This window comes from Suncus etruscus, chromosome 3, assembly GCF_024139225.1.
Source record: "Suncus etruscus isolate mSunEtr1 chromosome 3, mSunEtr1.pri.cur, whole genome shotgun sequence".
NCBI classification, from domain to species: Eukaryota; Metazoa; Chordata; class Mammalia; order Eulipotyphla; family Soricidae; genus Suncus; species Suncus etruscus.
In genome coordinates this window covers 153,019,108-153,043,429 of record NC_064850.1, presented here as the reverse complement: position 1 = coordinate 153,043,429, position 24,322 = coordinate 153,019,108, and the positions used below count along the sequence as shown (strand labels likewise).

The 24,322-nt window shown below is 39.2% G+C and overlaps 1 protein-coding gene across 3 annotated transcripts in view; it reads left to right on the top strand.

Annotated features, from left to right (window-relative positions):
- The window catches only part of ZNF521 (zinc finger protein 521), a 312,636-nt gene extending 291,764 nt beyond the window's left edge, over nucleotides 1-20,872 (top strand). For all 3 annotated transcript variants that reach the window (XM_049769548.1, XM_049769546.1, XM_049769547.1), the window contains one exon: nucleotides 20,072-20,872. In XM_049769548.1, the coding sequence (XP_049625505.1) occupies nucleotides 20,072-20,101 (30 nt within the window). In that variant the 3' untranslated portion in view covers nucleotides 20,102-20,872. The remainder of the gene's footprint in view (nucleotides 1-20,071) is intronic.
- The last annotated feature ends 3,450 nt before the right edge of the window (nucleotides 20,873-24,322 follow it).

Sequence of the window (24,322 nt, the reverse complement as noted above, 5' to 3'; positions counted from 1 at the left end):
TTGTCTGGCCCAGAGTTGACAACAGATGGCCATCTCGGAACTGCTATCAGCGCAGCTTTATGGAGCATCCAGCTAGGGTGTACTGAAGAGCACTGTGGCCAGCTCTGAACCCCCTCCTTCCCCACCCCCTGGATATGTTCATCACCTCTGCCACATTCTGCTTTGGCTGGGCTTCGCTGGCCCTGCCATCACCTTCTATGTAGCCAAGAGAGCCTGCTGTCACTGTAGCAGACCTGCCTCCCATAGATCTGGGAGACTGTGGCACGATTGCCCTGTAAAGACACTTCTTCTCAGCACCTTTGTAGTCAAATTCTTTGGAGGGAGTTGGAAATTCGCGTTTCTAGAACATTCTGCAACCCAAGAGGCCCATGGAATTTTCCCCTGTGCCTGTTTTAGATGTTGCTCCACACATGCATCAGTTCCCTCAACATTAGCAGAGACAGTGCCAAGAACAGGCCCTTTGTGTTTACAGACACTTATCTGACTCTGGAAAATACCAATTCCATATCTAACTGTTGGGACAATTAGGGGAAGAGAGATAGTAATTCTGGACTACAACTATAAATCCCCTGAATGAGCAAAGAATCCTTCCTAGCATCTTCCGCTCCATCACTGTGGCTATCTCTCGGACTGCCTGTGAAATGAGCTGTGGTTGTGCATTTGGAGACAGATTGATAGGCTGCTCTCGATCGAGTTTGCTAAGTCAAGACAGCTCCAGAGCCAAGCGTGTATTTTAAGAGGAATTCACATTTGTATCCTTTATTGTTATATTTGCAGCGAATCTACAGCTCCTAACAGGCTCTGCCCTGCAGCTATGAAGGAGTAAGTTCCCCTTATTGGAGAGAGAGAGAGAGAGCAGTGTTCTGTAAAAGCAGGCGATGTGGCGGGCAAGATGAATAGTGCTTGAAAGCAGTGCTTGCAGTGCTGTCATTTAGAACAGCAACTCCGAGGCTTTAAACGGGAGTGAAAGGCAGGGTAAGCGCGTCCTTTAAAAGAATCCATTAAAAGAGGTGAGATTTTTAAACTGCCTAAAATAACAGGTCTCCTTCATTGATAACTTCATTGAATGAGTGAGTGGAGGAACTGACTGTGCAGGAAGCATTTTCACAGACAGGGAGAAAGTTCACAAACCAGAGGCTTTTTCATGGGCTGGTCTGCCTCGAAGATTAAGGTCCCCCCTCCCCCACTACTTGATTTGGTTCCTCTTCTGTCAGAGGATCTTGTCTAGCTGGTCTCCAGAATTACCTGTAAAAGATTTATTTTTTTCACATTGTCAAAACTTAATTTTGTAATTATCTGACTTGCACCACTGGCTACATTTACTAAGTTTGTGCACCTTCTAGATACATAAAAGACTTCTGGGACACCATTAACTACGAGCAGTGTGCTTTGCCATTCTTTGAGTTGGTAAGGGTGAAAGGTGATTGTTTAGAAAATAGAACAGTCTCTTTACTGGGAGCCAGGCACTGAGCACTCACCCCCATCCTTAGTTATAATTCATGACAGCCCTGGTGGGAAGCCCTCAGCCCTCTGTGGAGTTAATACATCTCCACTGAAACCTACTGAGAGCACCCTGCTTCCCCACCCACCATCTGTGCCATCATTCCAGAGTATTCTCTCTCTCTCTTTCTTCCTTCTCTCTCTCTCTCTCTCTCTCTCTCTCTCTCTCTCTCTCTCTCTCTGTCTCTCTCTCTCTCTCTCTCTCTCTCTCTCTCTCTCTTACACACACACACACACACACACAAAGCTGCCCTCCAAAATTAATTTCTTACTTAACAGGGGAGAACAAGAAAAAGGAATGCAATACAGTGCTAGTTGCTGTCTCATTTAGAAAACATCAGTTAGATAGTGGACAGAGAAGCAGCAAATGATTTTTGTTTGTTTTGTTGGGGTGGGGGCTCCTGGCTCTGCATTCAGGAATCTACTCTTGGTGATGCTCAGGGACCATATGGGATGCTGAGGATGGAACCCGTTGAGTCAGTCATGGACTCTGGGAGCCCAATCAGTAGTTATTATGAGGGGTACAGCCTGAGTGTGGTGTGAACCAAGGTGGATATGACGATTCTCATTAATCCTCTGCAGTACCTGAATTTAGAGGCCAGAGTCAAATCCAAGAGACATTTGCCAGCTCTGTCCAGTGGCTTGGGCCAGCCTGTGGCAGAGCGTCAACCCTGTCCCCAAACACTGTTCCTTCTGTAGCACAGAGCTAATTGCCTGGAGTCCAAACACAGCCTGAGCTCAAAATGATCCAAACCCTGGGCTTCACAGGACCTACTGAAATAATCCTGGTGATTTGTGTGGTGCAAGCAACCTTCTGAACTAGAATGAGCAGAAGAGCCAAACTCTTGGCAGCCCAGAGAACCCTGCAAGCATTACTTGTTCCCTCGTTGTTCCCTGGCCACTGTGCCACCCCCTTCCATCCCCACATTCTGCTGGGAGCCCAGAGGGCAAAGGGGACAGGACGGCTTTGTGTGGGAGACAAAAGATGAAACTATATCTAGTGACTCACTCCTCTCCCAGGTGACCCAAGATTCATTTGTAGTGTTTTACACTCCGTGCTCTTAACATAGCCTGTTGTTAAGCTAAAACTCCTTCTTAAAATTATAAATCAAGTTCAGCCCTGAAATACCAGTGTATGAATTTAACAGATGTGATGCCATAGGGGACCTACTGTGTTATAAACTGCAGAAATGGCCTTTTTATGCTTCCGATGTGGGCTTATTCCAAAGAGGCGTTGGAATTATTGTAGCTGAGAGGTGAGAGGTCACATGTTAAGATAGTAGCACCCATCTGAAATGCAGCCCATGTGTAATTGACCCCAAGGCCCCCTCCAAGGTTCAGTGGCCTTTCCTCACCTCATCTGGCTCACACTCCCAAGAAAAAGTAGGGCAAGAAGGGCCGAGCACCCTGTCCAGGTTTTCTGGGTGAAAGATCACTTGAAGATGACACAGATGAGTAGTCAGCCTGAAATCCTGGTTGGTATTTTATTAATTTTGCACCAAGATAAATCCTGAAATTCTGACAAACTCCATGACAGGTGAAATTCCTTCTTGCAGAATCTGCTCAGCAAGAGGCTGCTCATTTCGTTCTGTTCCGAGGCAGGCAACAGGAGGGCAGCTTTATAATCAGCCCTCAAAGGACCCCCAGCCGCCCCAGAGTCTCCGGCTGATTGAATAACTCCTGGGCCTCTTCCCCTAGGCCTCCATCAGCGGGGGTCCTGTGGAAAGCAATCTCCCGCAGACTGGCACTGAAGTGAGCTTTAAACCACCATTTTCTGCTCTCCAGAGGAGCCTGGAGTACTAAAAGATAGATGGACTGCAGATATTTTATGAGAAACTGTCAGAAGAAGAGCCGAGTAAATGTTTTTTTTCTTCTTCTTTGAGTCACACACTACATCACTGTTGAATTTCTCCCAGAATCTTTTACATTTAAAGTAAGAAATTAATTGGTTGCTAACCTTTAATTCCCCCTCCCTCTTTTTCCTTGTCTTTCTTCTTCTCCTTCCTTTTTTTTTTTCTTAAATATTCACACAGAGGGCCTTTGCTTAACCACAGTTGCAGAAAATCAGTACCATTTGCAATGAAATATTTATAATGACAGAATGAAAAATTGGATTCATTTTCTGGACTGTAGCCGAACAGTCTGCAACTTTGTGCAGTATTGTTTAGCATCTCTCATTCCTCCCTTTCATTCCGAGCCTCTTTCAAAAACATGCCACATGTATGCTTACCTACACTTTGGAAGGATGCCTACCAAAATACTGAGCCCATTTTGACTTAAAAAAAAAAAAAGAGGCAGAAAGAGCTTATTTTGTGTTTGTGCCACCATATGGAAGGCAATTTGGATTTGTGCCCTCAAAAAAGTTATAAGCCATCAAAAAAAAGTAAGGTTTAGCAGTGTGGGGAAGTACTGGAGATGTTACAAGATATCCTGGAGACCTTGAGGGCTACATTTGTAGCAAACTACAAATCGCAAGAATAGCAGTCAGCATGCCATAGTGTGTGGTGGGCCAGGGGAAGTGAGAAGCTAGATTGGAGTTATATAATTCCACACTGAACATCAGATTCACCATCCTTTTTCCATTTACTGTTCTTTACAAAGACTTTCTTTCCAAGTGACCCTCATCTTTCGAGCACTTTCTTTCTAACCAGGGTTGATGATGACATATTTTCAAAGGGATCAATGACTAAGGAATTTTCCAAAATTTTACAAGTTTGCATTGAAAGTGCAAAGTGGGGGGGCCGGAGAGATAGCATGGAGGTAAGGCGTTTGCCTTTCATGCAGGAGGTCATCGGTTCGAATCCCGGCGCCCCATATGGTCCCCTGTGCCTGCCAGGAGCAATTTCTGAGCCTGGAGCCAGGAATAACCCCTGAGCACTGCCAGGTGTGACCCAAAAACCAAAAAAAAAAAAAAAAAAAAAGAAAGTGCAAAGTGGTAACAATTCACTCATTCAGATGACAAGACAAGATTAGATTTGTAGCAACGTGCTTATAAACTTCAGTTTACCAAATTATATTTCTCTTACCGCTACACAGTCAAGCCAAGAGTCTGTCCACGCTTCTTGCTACTTTATAAACTATATCAAGGGTGGAATTAGTGGGATTATACTCATCTCCTGGCCCTTCTCTAGTTCCCCTTCCCACACGCTGGGTTAACCTTTCATTTGTCTCCTTTTGGAACACTGGGCTTAATTAGTTTGGTGGGTTTTTCTTTAGGTGGCTTTTCAAAAATGAAAACAGTTTTAAGAAGATTCAAACATGCATAAAAACACTTAAACTCAAGTCTTCATGTTACCTTCACAGATTTTGTGGCATGCATGAAAACTCTATAAGATCGATAATCCATACCATATTGTTTTATAAAGGTTACCTGTTAATGATTTTGTTAATTTATGCTATCTAATTAGCCCTAGTTTATTCATAGGGAAGAAAACCTAAAACAAACTTAACCTTTACCAATGGATTTATTGTGTCATTATAAAAGAGCCTTCTACACTATAAAACAAATTCATAAGTATAGTATAAAAACTGTTTTAGTATCTATTTCTACTAAAAATGTGAATGACATCATACTGCATCTAGGGGAGGGGAAATCACTTTAATGTTTACATCTATTATGTCAGTCTGTCCTCTAGTCGTCTTGTGTAAGTATATAGTCATCTTCCATCATATCACTAGCAAGGAAATTCTCCAAAATTCTGACAAACACCTATAATAAAGTCCTCTGTTACTTGCCTTTGCAGATTCACCTTAAAAGATTTCACCCTGAGGTGGTTTCCTCTTAACCATCCATGGGTATCCATTTTCAATATTTTTAATGCTTCTTCTCTTTTCTTTGAAGCAAAATCTCTGCACAAATCTGGACTTGGTGAGCAATACCAGACAAGATTATGGATCTCAAATAGCACAACTGTGTGTTACACACACCTTCTTGGAGGACTGGAGTTCTTATACAAGATTCTAGATTTGTCTGTCACTGCATCTCCCCTTTTAAACTCCCCCCCCCCAATATTTAAAAAAAAAACAGATTTTGAGAAATTGGCTGCCAGTGTAGCATAAAATGATCTGTGTTCTGGCATAAGCACATTGTAGCTTAGGAATCTAGCCTGAAGTTATTTTACTATAGCATTCTTTTGATTCGGGAAACAAAAAAGAATTTTTCTTGAGTGTTTTTTTTTAGGATGTGACAATAACTTTCCTCCAGTGCCGTGCATGGATTCAGCAGAAATTGTTTCCACTTAACCCTTTTTATTGCTTTCTTTCCTGAGTACCAAGGTTAAGGGAGGGGAGAAAAAACACTTATACATTAGTTTTTCAGCAACGTGGGTGAGTCTGAAATATATACCCAAGTAAATGGGAACTGTAATAGCGGTATGTTCAGAATCAATCTCCTCTGCAGACCAGGAAAGGCACATTGAATAGAATTCATTTATGTTCTGCCAGATGTATTTCTGCATGTGACGTGGTTCACCAAAGGCTTGAATGGTTTGCTGTTATTAAGCAGACTCACAAGAGCAACAGGCCTCCTGACCAAAGTAAAGAGTGGTGTGGTCAAAGTACTTGCTGAGGGAAAGTTGCAGGGCACCCCCCCCCCCACTCAGAGAAGCCCCCAAATGAGGACTCTATTTTCATGTCAGAATTCACATCTCTCTGGGAATATTTCTCTTCCCCTTGTCCAGTGCCTTCTGTGTTGTGGCTGGTTTGCATTTGTGTTTGAAGTGCCTGGCGGTTTAATGAAGTTATTCTTTTGTAAATTTTGCAACACTGAAGCAAGCATGAGGGCTTTAAATTAGAATAAGTGCCACTTCTGTATGGCAGGTTCCTTTGAGGACTGATTAGAATGAGGCCTCCCGTCGCCTGGCCCTTTATTCATGGCAGTGTTGCCTATGTACTTGTTTATGCTCACCTTTGAATTTGCATGAGTATGCACCATGCCTGCTGCCTGGCCCTCTGTTAGTCACGGCTGTTGTCTTGCTTCCACGATCATGTTAAATACTTCACTTTAAAGAGTTTTTTTTTAATTATATTGCTTTTTTGTAATGAATTAAAATTAACTTGGAGTAGCAAATTATATAAGGATGTGAGGGTTATAGATTACTCTCACCATAGCTACCGCACATCTTTGTGTGGGAGAATTAGAGGGTTGACTTTCTAGTAGATCTGAGCACCCTGAGGGGTGAAGAAACTGTCCCACGGAGACTGGCAGCAATGCCAGAAGAGATGTCCCACAAGTGCAAGGGGGTGGGAGTTTTATGTGTGGATTTCTGAAACACAGAGAAAGACTTGATAAGTGATAATGGAGAAGAGAGAATACAAATTTATCATAAGATCTAATGAGGTGAGCTAGAGATTTAGTGTAGGGTTCAATCCCTGACCCCTTCTTGGAACCTTGAGAACCACCCCTTCTTTGAATCCCTTCATGGACCTCTGAAGCATTATCTGGGTAGCGCTGAGTGCAGGGCCTGAGTCTAGCATTACTTTTTCTCCATAGCACTGAACCATCTGTCCTGGTGGCCAGGTCACACAGGAAATTGAGCCCCCTGCGCACCAGTTGGGAAGCCCCCTCTAATAACAAAGCAGAACCAAAAGAAAGATAAAACAGAATCGATAGATGATACAATATATTTAAACCTTCCTGATCTCTTCTCTTTGTGCCAGTATGAACTGGCCAATAAACAGGGGTGATGGGATAAAGCAGGAATGAATGTTAAGGGAAGGAGACTTAAACCTTTTGATTATACACATATTAATGCACACAAAAAAGGAGAGGAAAGAAAGCAGTCAAGGAAAATATCACCAAATGAGAATTCAAATTTTTATTTCTCTTCTATCAAGCAGGATTTTACTTTTATGTAAAAGACACCAAAAGTATTCAAAGAGTGCAAAACAATATTCTAAACTTAGAAAGTATAATTAGTGGTGGGAGTGGGGATAGAGAGGTGTCAAAATGTGCAAAAACATATAAAATAAATAATATCAAAGTCTTGGGGTATGCCATATAGTTGGTGAGTATAGCTAATAATGCTTTTATCTATTTGACTTGTACCCAAGCAAGTTAAACTTCAAAGTTCTCATCACAAATAATAATAATAAATGTTGTTGCTATATAGGGTAGTGAACTAATTGTGAAGATAATTTTGTAAAAACATGTATACATCAATAAAAATTAGCAAGCAATCAAATTAATAAACTGGTGGCACCCTAATGGAATTGGGCCTCTTTAATATTTGCATTGTACAAGAACTTCCTTAGAATTTAAAACAAAGACAACTTGGAGTTTCAGCCAATTGCAAACTCTATGCCCTGAGGGACAGAGAGATTAAAGGCAGACACCAGGGGTTTGACCTGTAGAGCTCAGGCCCTTAAGTGTCGCTGCCCTTCCCAGCACATGCAAGGATGGACACATTCACTTATACCTACTCAGTTCAATTATGTAAATTCACATAATGTCCTTTCACAGCTTTGTTCTCTTTTTGTCTGTTTCCCAAAGTAAGTACCCCAGTAGAAAAGCACATGGTTGCTTATAAGATGAGTAAAGATGTTTGCCCATTATTCTTAATGATTTATAACATGTTTGACTTATTCTTAATGTGAATTTACCCTAGAGAGTATAGTAATACTTTTAATAAAATAAATAACTCTACAAAAAGGTGGCATTTTTTTTTGCTTTTTGTCCAATTTCCATAAACTATTTTTTCTAATTTATTGAAATTTAGTTATAGGGAATCTCTGTCCATGGCTAGTAGAAAAGCAGAAAGTCCTTGCTCCCTCTTCCCTATAAAGGTTGCCCTTTGAATATAAATTACCATGCCTTGTGCTTCTCTCTCATTCTAATCAGATGACCTTTTGAATCTAGTGGACCAGAGTTTAAATCCTAAGCCTGCCAGTCAGTTTTTAAATCAATGCCTTCCTCCAACAGCTTTCAGATATATAACTTAAAATTTCAATGGATTTTGTAAACAGAAGTAATGATGGTGAATTCTTGCCACTAATATAAAGCCACCCAGTTTGACTGTAAAATCCTGTGTGGCTGTGACTTTGGACATTTTACTAAATCCTTTTGTAAAATATCTACCAGAATTCAACACTAAGAGAAGAGGGAGGTGCAGGAAATGTGTAATGTTTGTGAGAGGGCATTTCTGAGCAATTAACAATTTAATCTCCCTTATTTGCCACTAATTACTATACAAGGCTCTTAAATATTTAGCAGAAGTTTGTTTAATTGTGTTTGACTCCAAAAAAGATTATCTGAATAGGGCTTAAGCATCAGAATAAGTTGTGCACCCAGAGCTAGGCAGAAAAGAAATTTGTATTCGCCCAAGATGAACAGATTATAGTGTCAGACAAGCTTTCTTTTTCCTTCCTTCCACAGATTTATTTATCTTTAAGGTATCTGAAATTAGAGCACGAAGAAGGGGCACTGTTCACGAATGTAAGATTGGAAGGAGGTCATTCTTAACCTTGTTTACAGATGTTCTAGTTTAGAAAGCGCCAAAGTGATAAATTAAACATTACAGGGAGAGAAATTAAAGCTTAGCAACAACTGGCACATGGACACATCTGTTTGGGAAGCACTGACTTAATCCTTGAGTATCTTATTAGACTGGATTGCCTCTCCAAGCCTTCTGTCCTACAATACGCTGGGATCCTGCCTTTCTGGAATCTCAACAGTGTCTTTAATGCTTCAGCCTCTCTCATACTTTACTAACATTAAATAAGTTGATTACATTTCCAATTGGCTCTTCAGAAGCAAACAGGTAGCTCCCTTTAACATTTTCTTTTTAAAACTAAACTTTTCAATTTCCACTTGGCTCCTCTTTTCTGTCTGTTCTTCTAATTTGACACTTAAGAATTTTTTAATTGCAGTGATGTTAAATTATAACTTAATATAATTTTTCAAGTGGACATCATTATAAATCAACTAATGTGTAAGTTCCATAGAGATTGCTTCTGAAATCTGATTCTAGTTTTCATCAATGTCACCTTGTTTGCCTTACCCAGTATAGTCGATATGCATACTTGGATCTGTCAGTATACAAAACTGATCAGGTAGTAACTGCAATGTTACTACTATTTATAGTTGGTAAATAAAAATGAAACTGTTGCCATGCTCTCATTGTCTCTTTCATATGTAAGCTATCAGCAGTATCTATCCTTTTGAAGCTGGTGGACCAGAGTGTCTTTCTTTATTTCTTTATATTTTATTGTCACAACACTGGATATTGTTCTATATTAGCAACTTGGGCATTTTTTTTTTCAAATTAAATCAAAGGCTTCTAAAGTAGACAAAGAGAAGGCTAATTGGTTGGTTGGCTTGGGCATTGCTAACTCTGTAGGCTTCTCCATGCATTTTGGTATATAAAAGCACATCTGTGGAGGAAATTGGCTCTTTGGAACAAACATGCCACCTTCCTTCCCAGTCTAGTGAGTCTACCATCAGTGATAGAATCCTGCAGTATCTGTGGCTCTCAGACTGAATGACATGTCTCCTGCTGGAACCCATCTTTCGGTTTTAAATTCCTTTTCTCATAGCCCCAGCAGCATGCAGCAGTGACTACTTTGAAAACTAAGCCCATGGTCTCAACTACTGAAGAGGAAGTTTTCTTGTTTGCATACTGTAAATAATAATTTCCAGAGTATACTTTTTTCCACTTTCACTATATTTCAAAGGCTCCTAAAACAGCATTGATTAATTCACACTGAATTATATAATGATTGTTAGTCAGTGGTATATAGGCTGTCTAGTACATTTATGAGCAAACTTTTTTTTAAATTTTTATTGTGAAAAAAGTGGATTACGAATCTTTTACAGTAATATTTAAGGTACATATTGACAGTGAATCAGAGGTGTTCCCACCACAAGTGTTGTCCTCCCTTCACCCCTGTTCCCAGCATGCATCCTATATCTCTCTCCTTTGCCCCCAGACTGCTAGTGTAACTGGTCTCCTCTATGTATAGCTTGTTGTAGATTGTTGTTATAGATTGTTGTTGTCATTGCCTTTGGGTTTGGTATTTAAGTCTGATCATTTTTTTATTTCTACTCAATGTTCATATGACTGTTTGGTCTTCATATGAGCAAACATTTTTGGAGGATCAGTTTCTTCACAGAAGCAAAGGTGTGTGTGTTGGGGTGAGGGTGATAAAAATAAATCATACTTTATTTTTGTCTTTGGGCCACAGGATTACTACTGGCTCTGCACTAACCAAATCACTCCTGGAAGTGCTCAGGAGACCATATGGAATGCTGGGGATTGAACCAGGTTGACCATTTGCAAGGCTGTTGCCCTACCCACTTTGACTCTGAGGACCATATTTTAAAATGCCATTATGGGCTATTCATATCTGTGTGTCTCTTTTCCTACTCCTTTATCTATCCTTTATTTATCCTTTATACTCTTTTAATCTGATGGAAGGTGTACCACTTAAGTGAAGATCTAGTAGCAGGGCCAGAGAGTTGGCACAAGCGGTAGGGTGTTTGCCTTGCATGCAATAACCTAGGACGGACCTCAGTTCAATCCCCCAGTGTGCCATATGGTCCCCCAAGCCAGGAGTGATTTCTGAGCGCATAGCCAGGAGTGACCCCTGAGTGTCACCAGGTGTGGCCCAAAAAGAAAAAAAAATAGGCCCAGTATCATACCTAACCATGGCACAGCGATTTCAATATTTTCAAACTATTGGATAAGCCAGAGAGATAGTAAAGGAGTGGTGAAATGTTTGCTTGCACACGGCCAACCCCTGGTTTGATCTCAGGTCCCACATATAATCTCCTAAGAGCAAAATACACAGGAAAGCAGATATTCTCATTAGGGATTTTTTTTCTCCCACTGGATGTCTTGAGACATTTCAGTTATAATTGAGGTGCCACAGATACATTTCTGGGTACTGCTGAATACCTGCAGTGCTCAGATAGCCCCAGCACAAACAATTCAATTCAGTTTAATTCAGTTGAAATGTGTGTTCAGCCTAACAATTCAATAGCACTGAGGTTTGAAAACCATGTTGTAAAGCAAGTCCTACTGATTTCTAGACTTTAATTTGTAGATTTCTCTAGAATGTAGTAATTGAATAATATGTATGTGTGTATGTATGTGTGCAATTTCTATGACTAAAAGCACCTTACTGGATTGTCTTTTGGATTATTTTGGTTGAAACAGAACTTTATACTATATATAGTTTTATGACCAAGTCTTCTGAACCTAAGCTCATGAACAGAGTTTAACAATTTCCACTATCTGGGCTCATCTTTCCTCCTCTGATTTAGCATAGAAGTCAAGAGGAAAACAACAAAATGTCCTTTAATACGGTTTATTAGAATTTTAAAAACTTTCATTGTCAGATGCATTTAAAACTAGTCTGAAGGGACTATAGGAAGTAAAGCACATGCCTTGCATGCTGCCAACTCTGGTTTTATCCCAAGCACCACCTAGTCTCCTGAGCAACTCTGAGTGCCATTCTGGAGGCCCTAAGCACTGCTTATGAGGCCCCAAAATAAAACAAAACTTGTTTGTATTGTAAACCTTGTGAAATAATTCTGTTCCAGCAAGAGGACAAGCCAAATGACCCAATAGCTCCACTCTCTCTTTAATATCATGTATTTTCCTGGTCATTCCTGATGATGCTTTTGCTTTCATATAGCTCAGTGTCACCCAGAAAATGCTTTGAGATGTTAGGCCAAACCCATGTGAACCGTTAAATGTCAAAGGAAAATGCATCAGTGTCTCTGTAAGTTCACGGTGATGACATTACCATATGAAAAATAAAAAGGAAAATTCTGTCAGTACAAACATGATCATAAATACAGCATTCATGGCATTAAAGTGAGGGGCAAAAGCTTTTCCTGACAGGCAGTTTAGGAAATGCCATAACTATATCAAAATAACAGTTGAACCTCATGTTAGTAAATTCTCCCAAAGTAAAAATTATGACTCAACTTCTTCGACTATGGAAAATAATGGGGAAAATGGAAAAATCATTATTTGAGTGTTTATTTGATTCTAAAAATACTTTGGGGTGAATTAGAGATTTTGTCCTTTAAGGAATATTTATTATAAAATATAGTATCTCACAAAAATGCGCAAACTGATATATCTATTCTTGCTGTTCATCAAAAAAAAAAGTGCTCAAAAGAAAGACAAAAAAAAATTTCCCCCCAAATTTCTTCAGCTAAAGAGCCCATCATTTTGTAGAAAATGAACGCTCTGGGTAACAGAAATGAAGTCCTATTGATATTTTGGGATGCTTTGGGTCTTTAATTTTTAGAACATCCCTAGTGGTAATTTCAGAACTGTCACAATTCACATTTAATTATTTTAAAGTAATGAGTACTTTTATAATTGTGGGTACTTTGAAAATGCTAATTTATGACATTCGCAACCCATTAACCTTATTAAGAAGTTTAAAGGCCTCCTTTTGCCAGCAATGCTTTTATTTTTTTCACATGTAGGAGAAATAATCCAGTATTCTCTCATCACTAGCTGTGTATACTTTTAAAACTATTTTATTTGCAAAAGATTTGGAAATGAAAAAGAGAAGGGGTAAAAATGTAAAAAACTTGATTAGAAAGTATAATTTAATAGAACATTTATTGAACCAAATGTATTGATTAATGTGGAAGATATAGTACTTATATTGATTCAAACCAGAGATTTAGTACTAAAAGCTCTAAGCCAAAAAGCTGTTGCAGATTGCTACAAAAGTCAGTTTAATGCTGTCCTTGAGAATGCCTTCACAAAGAAATTCTTCTAATGTTTGAGGACTAGGTAGAATGCGGTATATGTCAGTTTGATCCCGGAGGGTTTTATTTTGTACTCTAATAGCTGTTACGAGCCTACATTATATCCAAGGAGTAATTTTCCTTAGGGGTGCCCAGCTCGCTTTGTGTCAATATTCTAGCATTTTAAGTCACGTACAGTATATGCTTCTGGGAACAGGGAAGGAGCCAGCCAGACTCATAATGGTCTGCATTCATTAATAAAGGCAGAAGCTTCTGTCCCTCCATTGCCCACTACAGGGATGCCTCTTTGGCCTTCGGGGACCTGTACAGACACATTTAAAGAAAGCTTTATTTTGAGTGGGCAGGAGATGAAATGTAGGAACTTGCAGGCATTTCCTAAGTCAGCTATCTGCCTGAGCACAGTGGTGACCTTAATGGGTCAAAGAAGAATGCAGGTCAAAAGACTTATTATCCAGCCTGTTGGAAACCAATTGCTTTTGTTTTAAAAAATAAATAAGTAGAAAGGCAGTCATGCTTAAAGGTTGACGATAATATGGAATTCTAGCTGCACAACTCTGTGCGCAGCTATATGCCTCTAGAAAAATAAGAGCATAGATATTACTCATAGTATTTGCAAAGAAAGGTCCAACCCCAGTGATAAAAGGAGGGTGATATAATTAGTTAATCAGTGATGATTGATTACGGATGTTTGCATACTTGAACTAAAGAAAAAGCAACATGCTGCCTGCTATGGTGCTGTCACCATCTGTTGAAAGAAACAACTACGTTTAATCTTTGCCTTTCTTTATTTCTTCCCGCCTTGTGTTGTTGTGGGGCAACGATTGCCTCCTATTTCATCTGCTTGGAAAACATCTCATTTAAATTGAATACAACTGCAGTTTAAAATTGGGATTCTAATGGCATAGTGAATTAGTGGAGAGCTAGTTGTTGCTTTTGGTTGTTGGGTTTTTTCCCCCATTCCTTTTTAAAATAGAATGCTGGCTCTCATTCTCAGTTTTAAAAGCTTGTCAGAATTTGTTTGAGACAAAGGGCTATAAATAAACAAGTCATGGTAAAAATGATTAACATCTTTGAATCAACAAATCTGACTAAACTTCCATTCAAAAGCAGTTTTTATTTTTATTACCATAGCTACTTAACATTTTGCCGATGCCAGCAGAGGGTTACAAAGCACAGACGAGACATGATCTCTGCCAGAATGTTGGACAAGTGAGGGCAATCTGTGGGCACAATTGGGGGGAGAGCTTTGCTTTTCACTCTATGAAGGTAGATTCCACTTGGCTTTCCTCCAGCACTTAACTTCATTGTCATACATACTCAAATACATTCATCCATACTCTAACCCACATTCAGGAAAGTGGATCACTTGACCAAGGTGAATAGTTTCAGGGGATCATGGATTTTTAGTTTTATTTTAAAATATTTTGCTTGGATTGTATTTTAAATAGGATTAAATCGTTTGACCAGCAAATGTGGTCAGCTCTCAGAAAGGAGGGGACTGAATTAATCATTTGTTAGCGTGCCAAGCCCAAAATGAGAATTCCAGCTTTGTAAAATTAAAGGCATCTCATATTTTAAAAGAAATACATAGTGCTAGAGGAGAATTTTAAGGTCCTCATCTGTTTTTTAGCTTTCTAAGCTTAATTTCACATTCAGAAAGAAAAAAGGAATAAAATGTACTCTATCCAAATGGGCCCCTTTATAATCAAGAGAATGTATTTTTGTTGCTTTGTTATGAAATCTCGTGATTAAGGTATCATACTTAGATAGATTTTCTTTCAAGCTTTAAGGTGTGCTGAAGATTTGATTTAAAAAAAAAAATAAAAGCACAAACCACCCTCGTGTAAAACAACTGTTCATAACTGGGATTAATGGTTTGCAATTTTCAGTTACTTAGACATGGGGTCTCCAAAAGATGGCTTTTTGCAAGGAAGAATATAACTCTCTGTGGGATTATGGAAGTTTTCTTCTCTTCCTACTTCCTTTTCTGTCATCACCCCCCACCTCCAACGATGTTGCACTGATGTTCTCCTCGATTATGTAAAACACTTTCCCTTCATTGGAACAGATATTTTTTCTCATAACCTGTCATTGCATTAAAGTACTTCGGGGACTGTGAATTGCTGTGTAAAATTGGTGAGATTACCCACGGCTTTGTTCTCATATCGTGGTTTCCTCCGGACCTGAAGAGCAGAAAACTCCTACACGGTGAACGATGCTGGCTGTGAGAGCCTTCTCTCTCCTTGCTTTTGTGTTTGCACCATTCTGGGTGTGGAGAGGGGCCAGAGCAGGAGAGCTCCCTCTCTGTGCTCAGTGCTTTTCTGGCATTCTGCTCTTCTTCCCAGCTTGCTGCTTATCGACCTTCCCAAAGAAATTATATCTGTGATTAAAACACCACACACACAAAACACACACACACAAAACACACACACAAAAAACACAAACACACACAAAACACACACACACACACACACCTGGTGTGTTTTCCATGAAGTATCTGCTTATTAACTCAATTTCAGTAGTCTAGGGACAAACTCTCTACTGCTATCCTCTCCAATCTCTCATAACAACCAAATATACTGCATAGTTCAAACATCCATTTATATTTTAAATTGGGGGAGGATACTTAAAGTAAGGGGTGGAGGACAAAAGACATTGCCCTAGTAATCTTCAAGGGTGGTGCAAGCAAGCTCTTGAAAACTGGATCGAGTCATCTGCGTTTCTTTCCTGGTTTTTTTAATTTTCCAATGTAAATGTGTTCATTTCCAAGATCACCTAAGAATATACCCTCTCCCATTGTGAGTCATTGCTACTGGTAAATACCAAGCATCTGAGGTCCTAGCATAGCTTCTAGCTTCATTTCTACACAGAAATGAAAATAATAAGTGATGCTAATGGTATCCTGGTAAAATCACACTCAGATGATTTCTCCCTTTATCATTTTTCAAGGCAAGTTTCCCATCTAGAAGATACATGTACTTGAACTCTTTTTTTCTGTATAAGCTTAAATTTTGCAAGCCATGCTCTCATCGCTGTTAGACGATTTATATTCAATCTCCTCTTAATATACAAAACATAGTTCTGTTATAGTATCAAACTCAGTCTGTTGCAATAAATGATTTCTATGTATTTGTTCATTTCTTTGCCCATCTGAAGAAAGCTGTATGGCTTTGGTTTTGAATAAAAGTATTTAAGCCAAAACAATTGCCAGCTATAATGGCCAATTTAGGCTCATGTGAGTATCAATAGAGAGGTATTGCTGTAAAAGTACTGCAGAAATTGAAAAATCTCTTCTTAATCTTTAGAATCCTATCAAATATAAAATGTCTATGGTAAACACAAATGCTTAAAAATGTTTGAACAGGGCCAGAGCTCTGTAGTGCAGCGGTATGGTATGTATCTTGCACACAGCTGATCCAGGATGGACCTCGATTCGATCCCCGGCATCTCATATGGTCCCCAAGCCAGGAGCGATTTCTGAGCACATAGCCAGGAGTAACCCCTGGGCATCACCAGGTGTGGTCCCCTCCACTAAAAGAAAGTTTGAGCAGTTTTATTTTTTACTTTGATTATGGAAAATAAAAATTTCCATATTCTGACAATTAAATAGCTATTTTTGTATTTATTGTCAGAATTTCTTTTTTTTTATTTAAAAATACCTTTTCAACTGCAGAGAAAGTAGAAGGGAATGTTTGCCTTGCATATGTTTGAACCAGTTTTGATTCCACATATATTCGCTTATGGACTACCTGGAGCCACTCTTGTGCACAGAGCAAGAAATATTTCCTGAGCACTGCCAGATATGTTCCAAAATCCATCTGCAAACACAAACAAAAAACCCTTTCTGTGAGATAACAGTTCTTGAGATAGCACAAGGTGTGTGAAAATCTAGCTAACATGTTTTGAGTAATTGAACTGTTTGTTTCTATCCTCCTGATCATAATCATGTCAATTTTTAAGGAAATAGGAAAGGTTTTTTTGTCTCACTCATCAGCATTTTGGTTACCCCTTGTGTATATTGGTAAAGAACAATTTCCAGAAGAACTGAAAAATCAATACAAAAAAAAAGTTGGCATTAAATTAATTTACTACGGAATGAGCTTTGAGGCTAATTTTATTTTTTGAGGCTAAGAATTTTTTTTTTGAGGCTAAGAAGGTAAAGCTTATTTTTCACTGAATTAATAATAAAGTAGTAAGGAACATTGCTGTCACTTGGCTTCCAATATATTTGTTGTCAGTCTTTTTTCAAAAATGCACTTATTTTGGTATGGGAGTGAAAGACCAAGTTTTTTCCCAAGTGCCCCTCACTGGTGCTTGCAGACCCTTGCAAGTGTTTTATTAGCTGTCCTGTGGAATGAAAAGATAAAAATCTCTAAAAACAACATCCTCCTTATTTCCAGAGCTCCTCTTCAACTATAAGGCAAAACCATCTTTTGGAGACCCCATGTCTAAGCATGGAAGATTCTTCATAGCCTGGCCCCAAAGTACCATCATTGGCCTTTCTTAGCTGTTCTTATCAGTTCTCATGATTCCAGATACCCTACACATCAACTATGATTCTCACTATTTTATGACTTTGGTTTGGAACAACCTAGAGGCCCACAGAGGAACATAGAGATTCCAGTTGAGAACAGTCTAGTAGACTCCCATTAATCTATAAACAAGTGGCAGATCCTGAGATGTACTGTGTATATTCTGCCTTTGTTGCCTTTACCCATTGCATATGTCTTGGCCAATACTTTACTATCTATATCTCAAAAGCTTTTTGATATTTCTATTCACAGATCATCTATTACTTCCCCCAAAGTCTTCCCAAATTCCAGGCAGGGTTTGGTGTAGCCATAACACCTCTGTCCTCATTCTAATAAAATCATGATATATTGCTTTCCCATAAAGACATATTCTTCTTTATACTGTGAATTCTAGGAAAGAAGGGACTGATGTGCCATTCAGTTGGCCAAACCCACTGTGCCAAGCACCACTAAGTTGTAGGCTTCACCAGGTAGAGACACAAGTGTTCCACAGATGCTTGTGATGAACTGAGTTACTAACCCAGAAAGAGAGCCAGGCCTATAGATAAACAGAAGGCAAGACTTAAGATGTGTCCAGAATGAGCTCTTAGGATATAATAGTATATTAGAGAAGAAAGGAAACCCGAACCAGAACAATAGTACAAGTAAAGCGTTTGCCTTGTATGTAACCTATCTGAGTTCAATCCCCAGCATCCCAACACTCGGTAATCCCTGAGTGCAGAACCAGATGTAAACCCTGAGCACTGTTAGATATGTCCTCCTCCCTCAAGAAAGGGAAGAGGATAAAATAAAATAAAACTGATGTGGGGGATAGAGCAATAGTACACTGGGGAAGGTGTTTATCTTGCGCATAACTGACTTGGGTTCAATCAACAGCACCCCATGTGGTTCCCTGAGAACTAACTACCAGGAGTGATTTCTAAACACAGAGGCAGGAATAAACCCCGAGCACTGCCGAGTATTCCCCTCTTCTCCAACCCTGTACCCACCCAAAAGAGGAAGAAGAAAGGAAACTAATTTTAGAGATATAAGTAGATAAGTAGTAATATTGCAGCCTAGGAATATTACTACTTATCTGGAGTATTATTAGGAATCTGGAGGAGAAATAGTGTAAGGTAAAAGGAGTGAAAGGAGTTCAGGAAAAGTACAGAAAAGGGAGATGGAATGTATGCCACCTTCTGTTATGCTCGAATTAGTACCCTTTGGGTCTATGACCATTCTATAGCCAGGTCTAAATCTGCCCACCCTTTCCACTGTCAGACCTGTTTGTGGTTCTCAGTGCCCAGATACTCCCTTTCCTTAAATTGGGAAAGATTGTTTATTTAGAAAGAGATATACTGACATGGGTGGAGTCAATACCAACAAAATGCAGTTCATCCTTGAATCACTCAGGTTTGAACCAAATGAGTCCCCTTGTTCTTGAATTTTTTTCCTGCCCAATGAATCAAATTCACAAATTCACCCAACTGTGAATGTAACTTAGTTGGATCCCCAGATAACAGAAACCTGAGATGGAAGGGACATGAGCTCCTGCTGATTTGGCCATTCCCAGAGAATAGGAAAGGGGTGATCTAAACCCAAACCCTAGAGAGTAATAAAGAAAATACATACTGAACTTTTGGTAGAGTCAGAGTTATTCTGTAATATTTGACTACAGAGGTTACACTTACCTGAACCCATGTTTTTTCAAGGGTAGACTGACTATACAACCAAGGCAGCATTATCTAGGTTTGAGAAGTGTTTGTAGTTTCTGGAAACTACACTGGAGCCATATGGGGACACAACCTCTAGCCCACTCTGGCAGAGTCTCTGGAGAATCTTTCTGCCCACTCAGTCCTCCTTCCTTCAGTTGTTGCCAGGTTGCATGGGTCTGTAAAGTGCATATTGGAGTTCTGCCAATAAGATGTTGACTGCCTAAAAGTGGTTGGAACTAAAGCATTTGTAATCAGTGAAAGATAAATAAAACTTAAAACTGTGCTCTTCTGGACTTTGAACAATGGGCTGTGTTTTGATTGGAAAAGGCAGTGGAAGGTGAGCGGGTGTTTGGGAAAGTTTGAGAAATGGAAAGGAACCAACTAATTAGGTCACCTTACTAGGCTCGTTGGCCCTGCCTCTCCCTCCCGGTACTCACAGCGGGACCCAGAAGAGTCAGGTCCCAGGAGCACATATTCATCAGAGTGTTGAAACATTTTGCTGATGATTGCAGAAACATTGTTCCTATCATTCTGTATCATTCTGGCATTTACAGCTACATGGTCCGATAAACTATTATCACTCACTATCCTTTTTTTTCTCTTTGTTACAGAATCATACGATGACCCAGCACAGCAGTTAGTGCAAGTAGCATCTCTCAAGAACTTTTGTGGCACAAAAAGGGACAACATGTTTTACTCTTTGCACGAAACTTTCATTGTTAATGTATATTATTCAGAATCATTGTATTGTACCATAAACTTGTATTATCAGAACTGTTGGATGTTCATGTGTTTGAACTTTTGAGCACCGGATAGACTCCTTGTATATAAAGTGTTGTACATGTATTATGTCGTCTGATACTAAAATGGTCTTATGAAGACAAGTGGACTTGGGCCCTATTCAGGCAAGATTTAAAAATAATGTGAGCAAAATGGCTTAAGAGAAAGTATTTTTAAGGAAGACACAAGAAAACAACTGTGTTACATATGAGACTATTTGTACTTCCTTTTATTTACACTTAAGCCCAGAATTTCTCTTTTGGTATATGAACAGTTAAATCCAAGACTATTTTTTATTGCTGAAGATTCTTGCAAACCACGAAGAGATGTTCTCACAGAACAGAACCCTCCAGCTGGATAAGGCCCATATATATATTTGTAAGCCTTGCAACGTGACAGGTAGCATCACTATATATGCAATAGTTGTTATGTAGACTGTCAAAAGAATTTTTTTTCCTGGATAAATTTGAAGCTTTGAGTGTTCAAGGTTTTCCTTAATGATTTCACACAGCCAAATTCTTGAATCAGTTGAACTAACCTGTATGTTACTGTTATTAATGTTTACTCTGCGGTCTGAACCTGGAGATTACTGGAATTGTTTTCCAAGAGGAAATAAATTCAGTTTACCATTAGGTTTGAGTGTGTTTGTGTTTTCTTTTTCACATTATCTACCATTTTAAAAAAAAATCTAATTGCCTCATCCTTGGAAATGAAATCTGTTCTTGAGTCTATCACTGACATAACCTCCATCATATTTAACCTTTTCACACTGGGCCAAATGCAGATGGGAAGATATTCATCATACAACAGAGGGAAGGAATCAGACCCCATCTCCACTCTCTGCTACTTACTACCAGGTCACATTGTACTGGAGGATTCTGACATCACAGATGGATGTGATGGCTGTTTTCTGCATAATTTGCAGCCCAATTCATGTCATGCTGTGCAAATCTGAACTCAAAGTAGATGGCTGCAATTTGAGAGGCAGTTTGGCTTATGTGTACTTAAGAAGCAGCTTTGTTCATTCAGAAGACAAAGCACAGAGCAGGGAGCCAAGCGGCTGTTCTAATTTCAGCTCTGACTCCCAATGTGGTCTTGTCCAAATCACTCCTTATCCTAGCCTCGGTTTCCCCAGCTAGCGGTGGTAACACAGCCTGTAATCAGTTTTCACCCACGCGTGGGGTATCTTTGGAAGATTACTGGCACCAGAGATGGCCAAAAAAAAGGAATGAGTGGGAACTCTCATTTCAGAGCTTCTCTTTTAAATAACAGAAGGACAATGTGTTAATTGAGTCCTGATATACAGGTGTAGTCAAAATTGGTAAGTAGAAAAACCTGGGGTCAGTGGGCAACTTTCATCCATCCATATCCTGTTGAAAATATTTTACCCACTGCGAATCTTTTGACTTCTTTGAGACTCTGGGGACTGCAAGCAGATCTTTATACCTCAGATAAGTGAGAATCCTCAGTACTTCTAGGATGGGGAATCTAAATAATGAACCAATTTATTTTATTGAGACCACCTGTTATCAAGAGACTCATGAATGAAACCAGTCACCAGCACCACAAAACATAAGCCTCACTCCATGGTTCTCGATATTTGGCCAGTCAGGATCACCTGGAGACTAGTTAAAGCACAGAGCACTGGATCTGCAGCCTGAATTGCTGATATAGTGCTGCTGGTTGGAGGCTCAAAATATGGCAATTCTTAGAATTTCCTCGGTGATATTTCTAACAATGGATCCACATTTGCACTTTAATTCTATTAGTTGAACGCATAAAATATGAATGTATTAAATATATACAGAAACCATATATTTTGTACTAGTTAAGAAAAAAAACCTTTGGTCAAATTTTAAGATCACTCAGAAAACATCATAGCGACTAAAGTGTGCTTCCCAGAATGTTTCCTGCATGTGTGTGTTTAGGATTTGTTTTTTTATGCTGGAAAACCCACATCTATACATTTTTACAATGGATTGCCAGCATGCTATTTAATTAAAAAGCTTTTTCACTAGCTACATAAATAATGAAGTATGCTGAGAATATGCAAGTACATTCATAATTAAAATACTCAGCTATATTTAAAAAATTAAGATCTCTGGTCTATTTGAGGATTTTGCATTGAAAATGAAATAGCCACAATTAATAATGATTTTCTAAGAGCCTTAAAACTTTTGGTTATTAATGAATGAGTTAATGCTTTACTGAACATAAGCGGCTCCTCTTTCACAGAAAGCAGGTGCTGGTGTGATAGCTGGGATGGAGCCCACGTTGCCTTCAGTAGCAGAGCCTCTCAGAGCCTTCCCAGGCACCTTGGAAACAACAGGAGCTGGAAATCGAAGGAAGCACAGATGCTTGTGCTTATCATTCTCCCTAAGGATGCCACAAACTGGTCACTGAGCTCAACACATACAACATTCAGCCTCTTCCCATAGGAAGTTGGAGGAGAAGGATTGACCTGTATTTGCAGTTCCCTTCTCCAGTGACAATGGTTCTGAGGGAGCAAGTCTTTCCTTAAAAACACCTGCAGACTGGGCTTGGGAGTGGGAGGTGGTGGGGGGCAGAGGGAAACCGGACTTTGGTGATGAGAAATATATTTTGGTGAATTGAGTGGAGGTGAGGTGTGTTGAAACTTTGTATTGACCAAAAGTCAATCATGAACAACTTGTAATTGTGTATCTCATGGCGATTCAATTAAAGCATTTAAACGCAAAACGAAACAAACAAACAAAATAAACCATCTGCTCCTCAGGACTATGATAAGTACTGAGCCATGTGTGGGAGAATTGTTCCCATTTGCTCATAACCTTGTTTCAATATATCGCCTATTTCATTTCCTAAGAATAAGAGACAACAGAGATAAGCAAAAAGTTCAAAATTCACCCCTAACAGTAGAGAAAACATACATCCAAGTACTTGTCTTTTTTGTATTTCCATTCTGGTTTTGACTTTATTTGATCCTTTCCTGAGCTTTCTGGTAGTAAAAGAAAACAATAACCAAAAGAGAAAAATGAATGAGTTCCTAGAGTGACTCATTTTTTTTTTTTGATGTCAAGTTTTGTTATCATTTTTTCAAGGACAGTTTTACATTGAAATCACCTAGGTAACTTTATAAAGCTCTATGACCTGAAACACAATATCCAGAAATTGTGATTTAATTAGTCTTGGCATCTGAATTGGGTACCCAGAACTGTCTCACATGATATACAGTTAGCCATAGCTGAGAACAACCATCAGCCATGCTAACATACTTGAGCCACTCTGTGGATTCTAGACTAGAGGCTCAAAACTAACATCCCAAGAGAAGCTGTATAGCCTCAGACTCTTCCCTCAACATTGTTTATTACAACCAGAAATTCCATTATTTTTTCCTAAAACATAAGAACCAATCACAAAGCTGGTTGGAGCAGGGAAGGAAGGAAAGACTGACCCACCATCATTATACCTGGTCCAAGAAGACAAAGTCAGTGAAGGACAAATCCTCAGTGGGGACTCTGGCAACCCAGAAAATAAATACCTAACCACTGACTCCAAGGACACTTGAATGTCGGATGTGCCCTGCAGAGACCAGATTGGCCAGTGTCTCAGGAGAAGCCAGCAGTCCGGGTGGTTCTGTATCATGTGCCAATGCCTAAATATTGGCAATCTGCTCCTTTTGCATTCAAACTTTGCCGGATTGCACTAAGTATATGGCCATATGTGACTTTTGATTGACAGATATCTCTAGGATCAACTGGCTATTATTTGCCTATTCTCATATCAGACTAGTTGAAATGTTTTAATATAATTACATATATATATTTGAACTGGTTTTTATTTTAAAATCATCCTGTGTAGAGTTTAAAGTGGTTCTATGGCCTTTGTAGTTTATTGTTTCCCTTTGTGCAGTAAGTCACCAAATGGATATGTTCTATATAAACCCATGCCTGGTTAGGACATTTCAACTATAGGAATTTACTTTAGTTTTGCAAACAATGAAGGATAATAAATAGTAGAGTTAGTTTTCTGCAAGTTAAAACTATGTTCTTGATGGCTAATGAAAACCAGGGTATTATGCATTGGAAATTGCATGCCAGTGA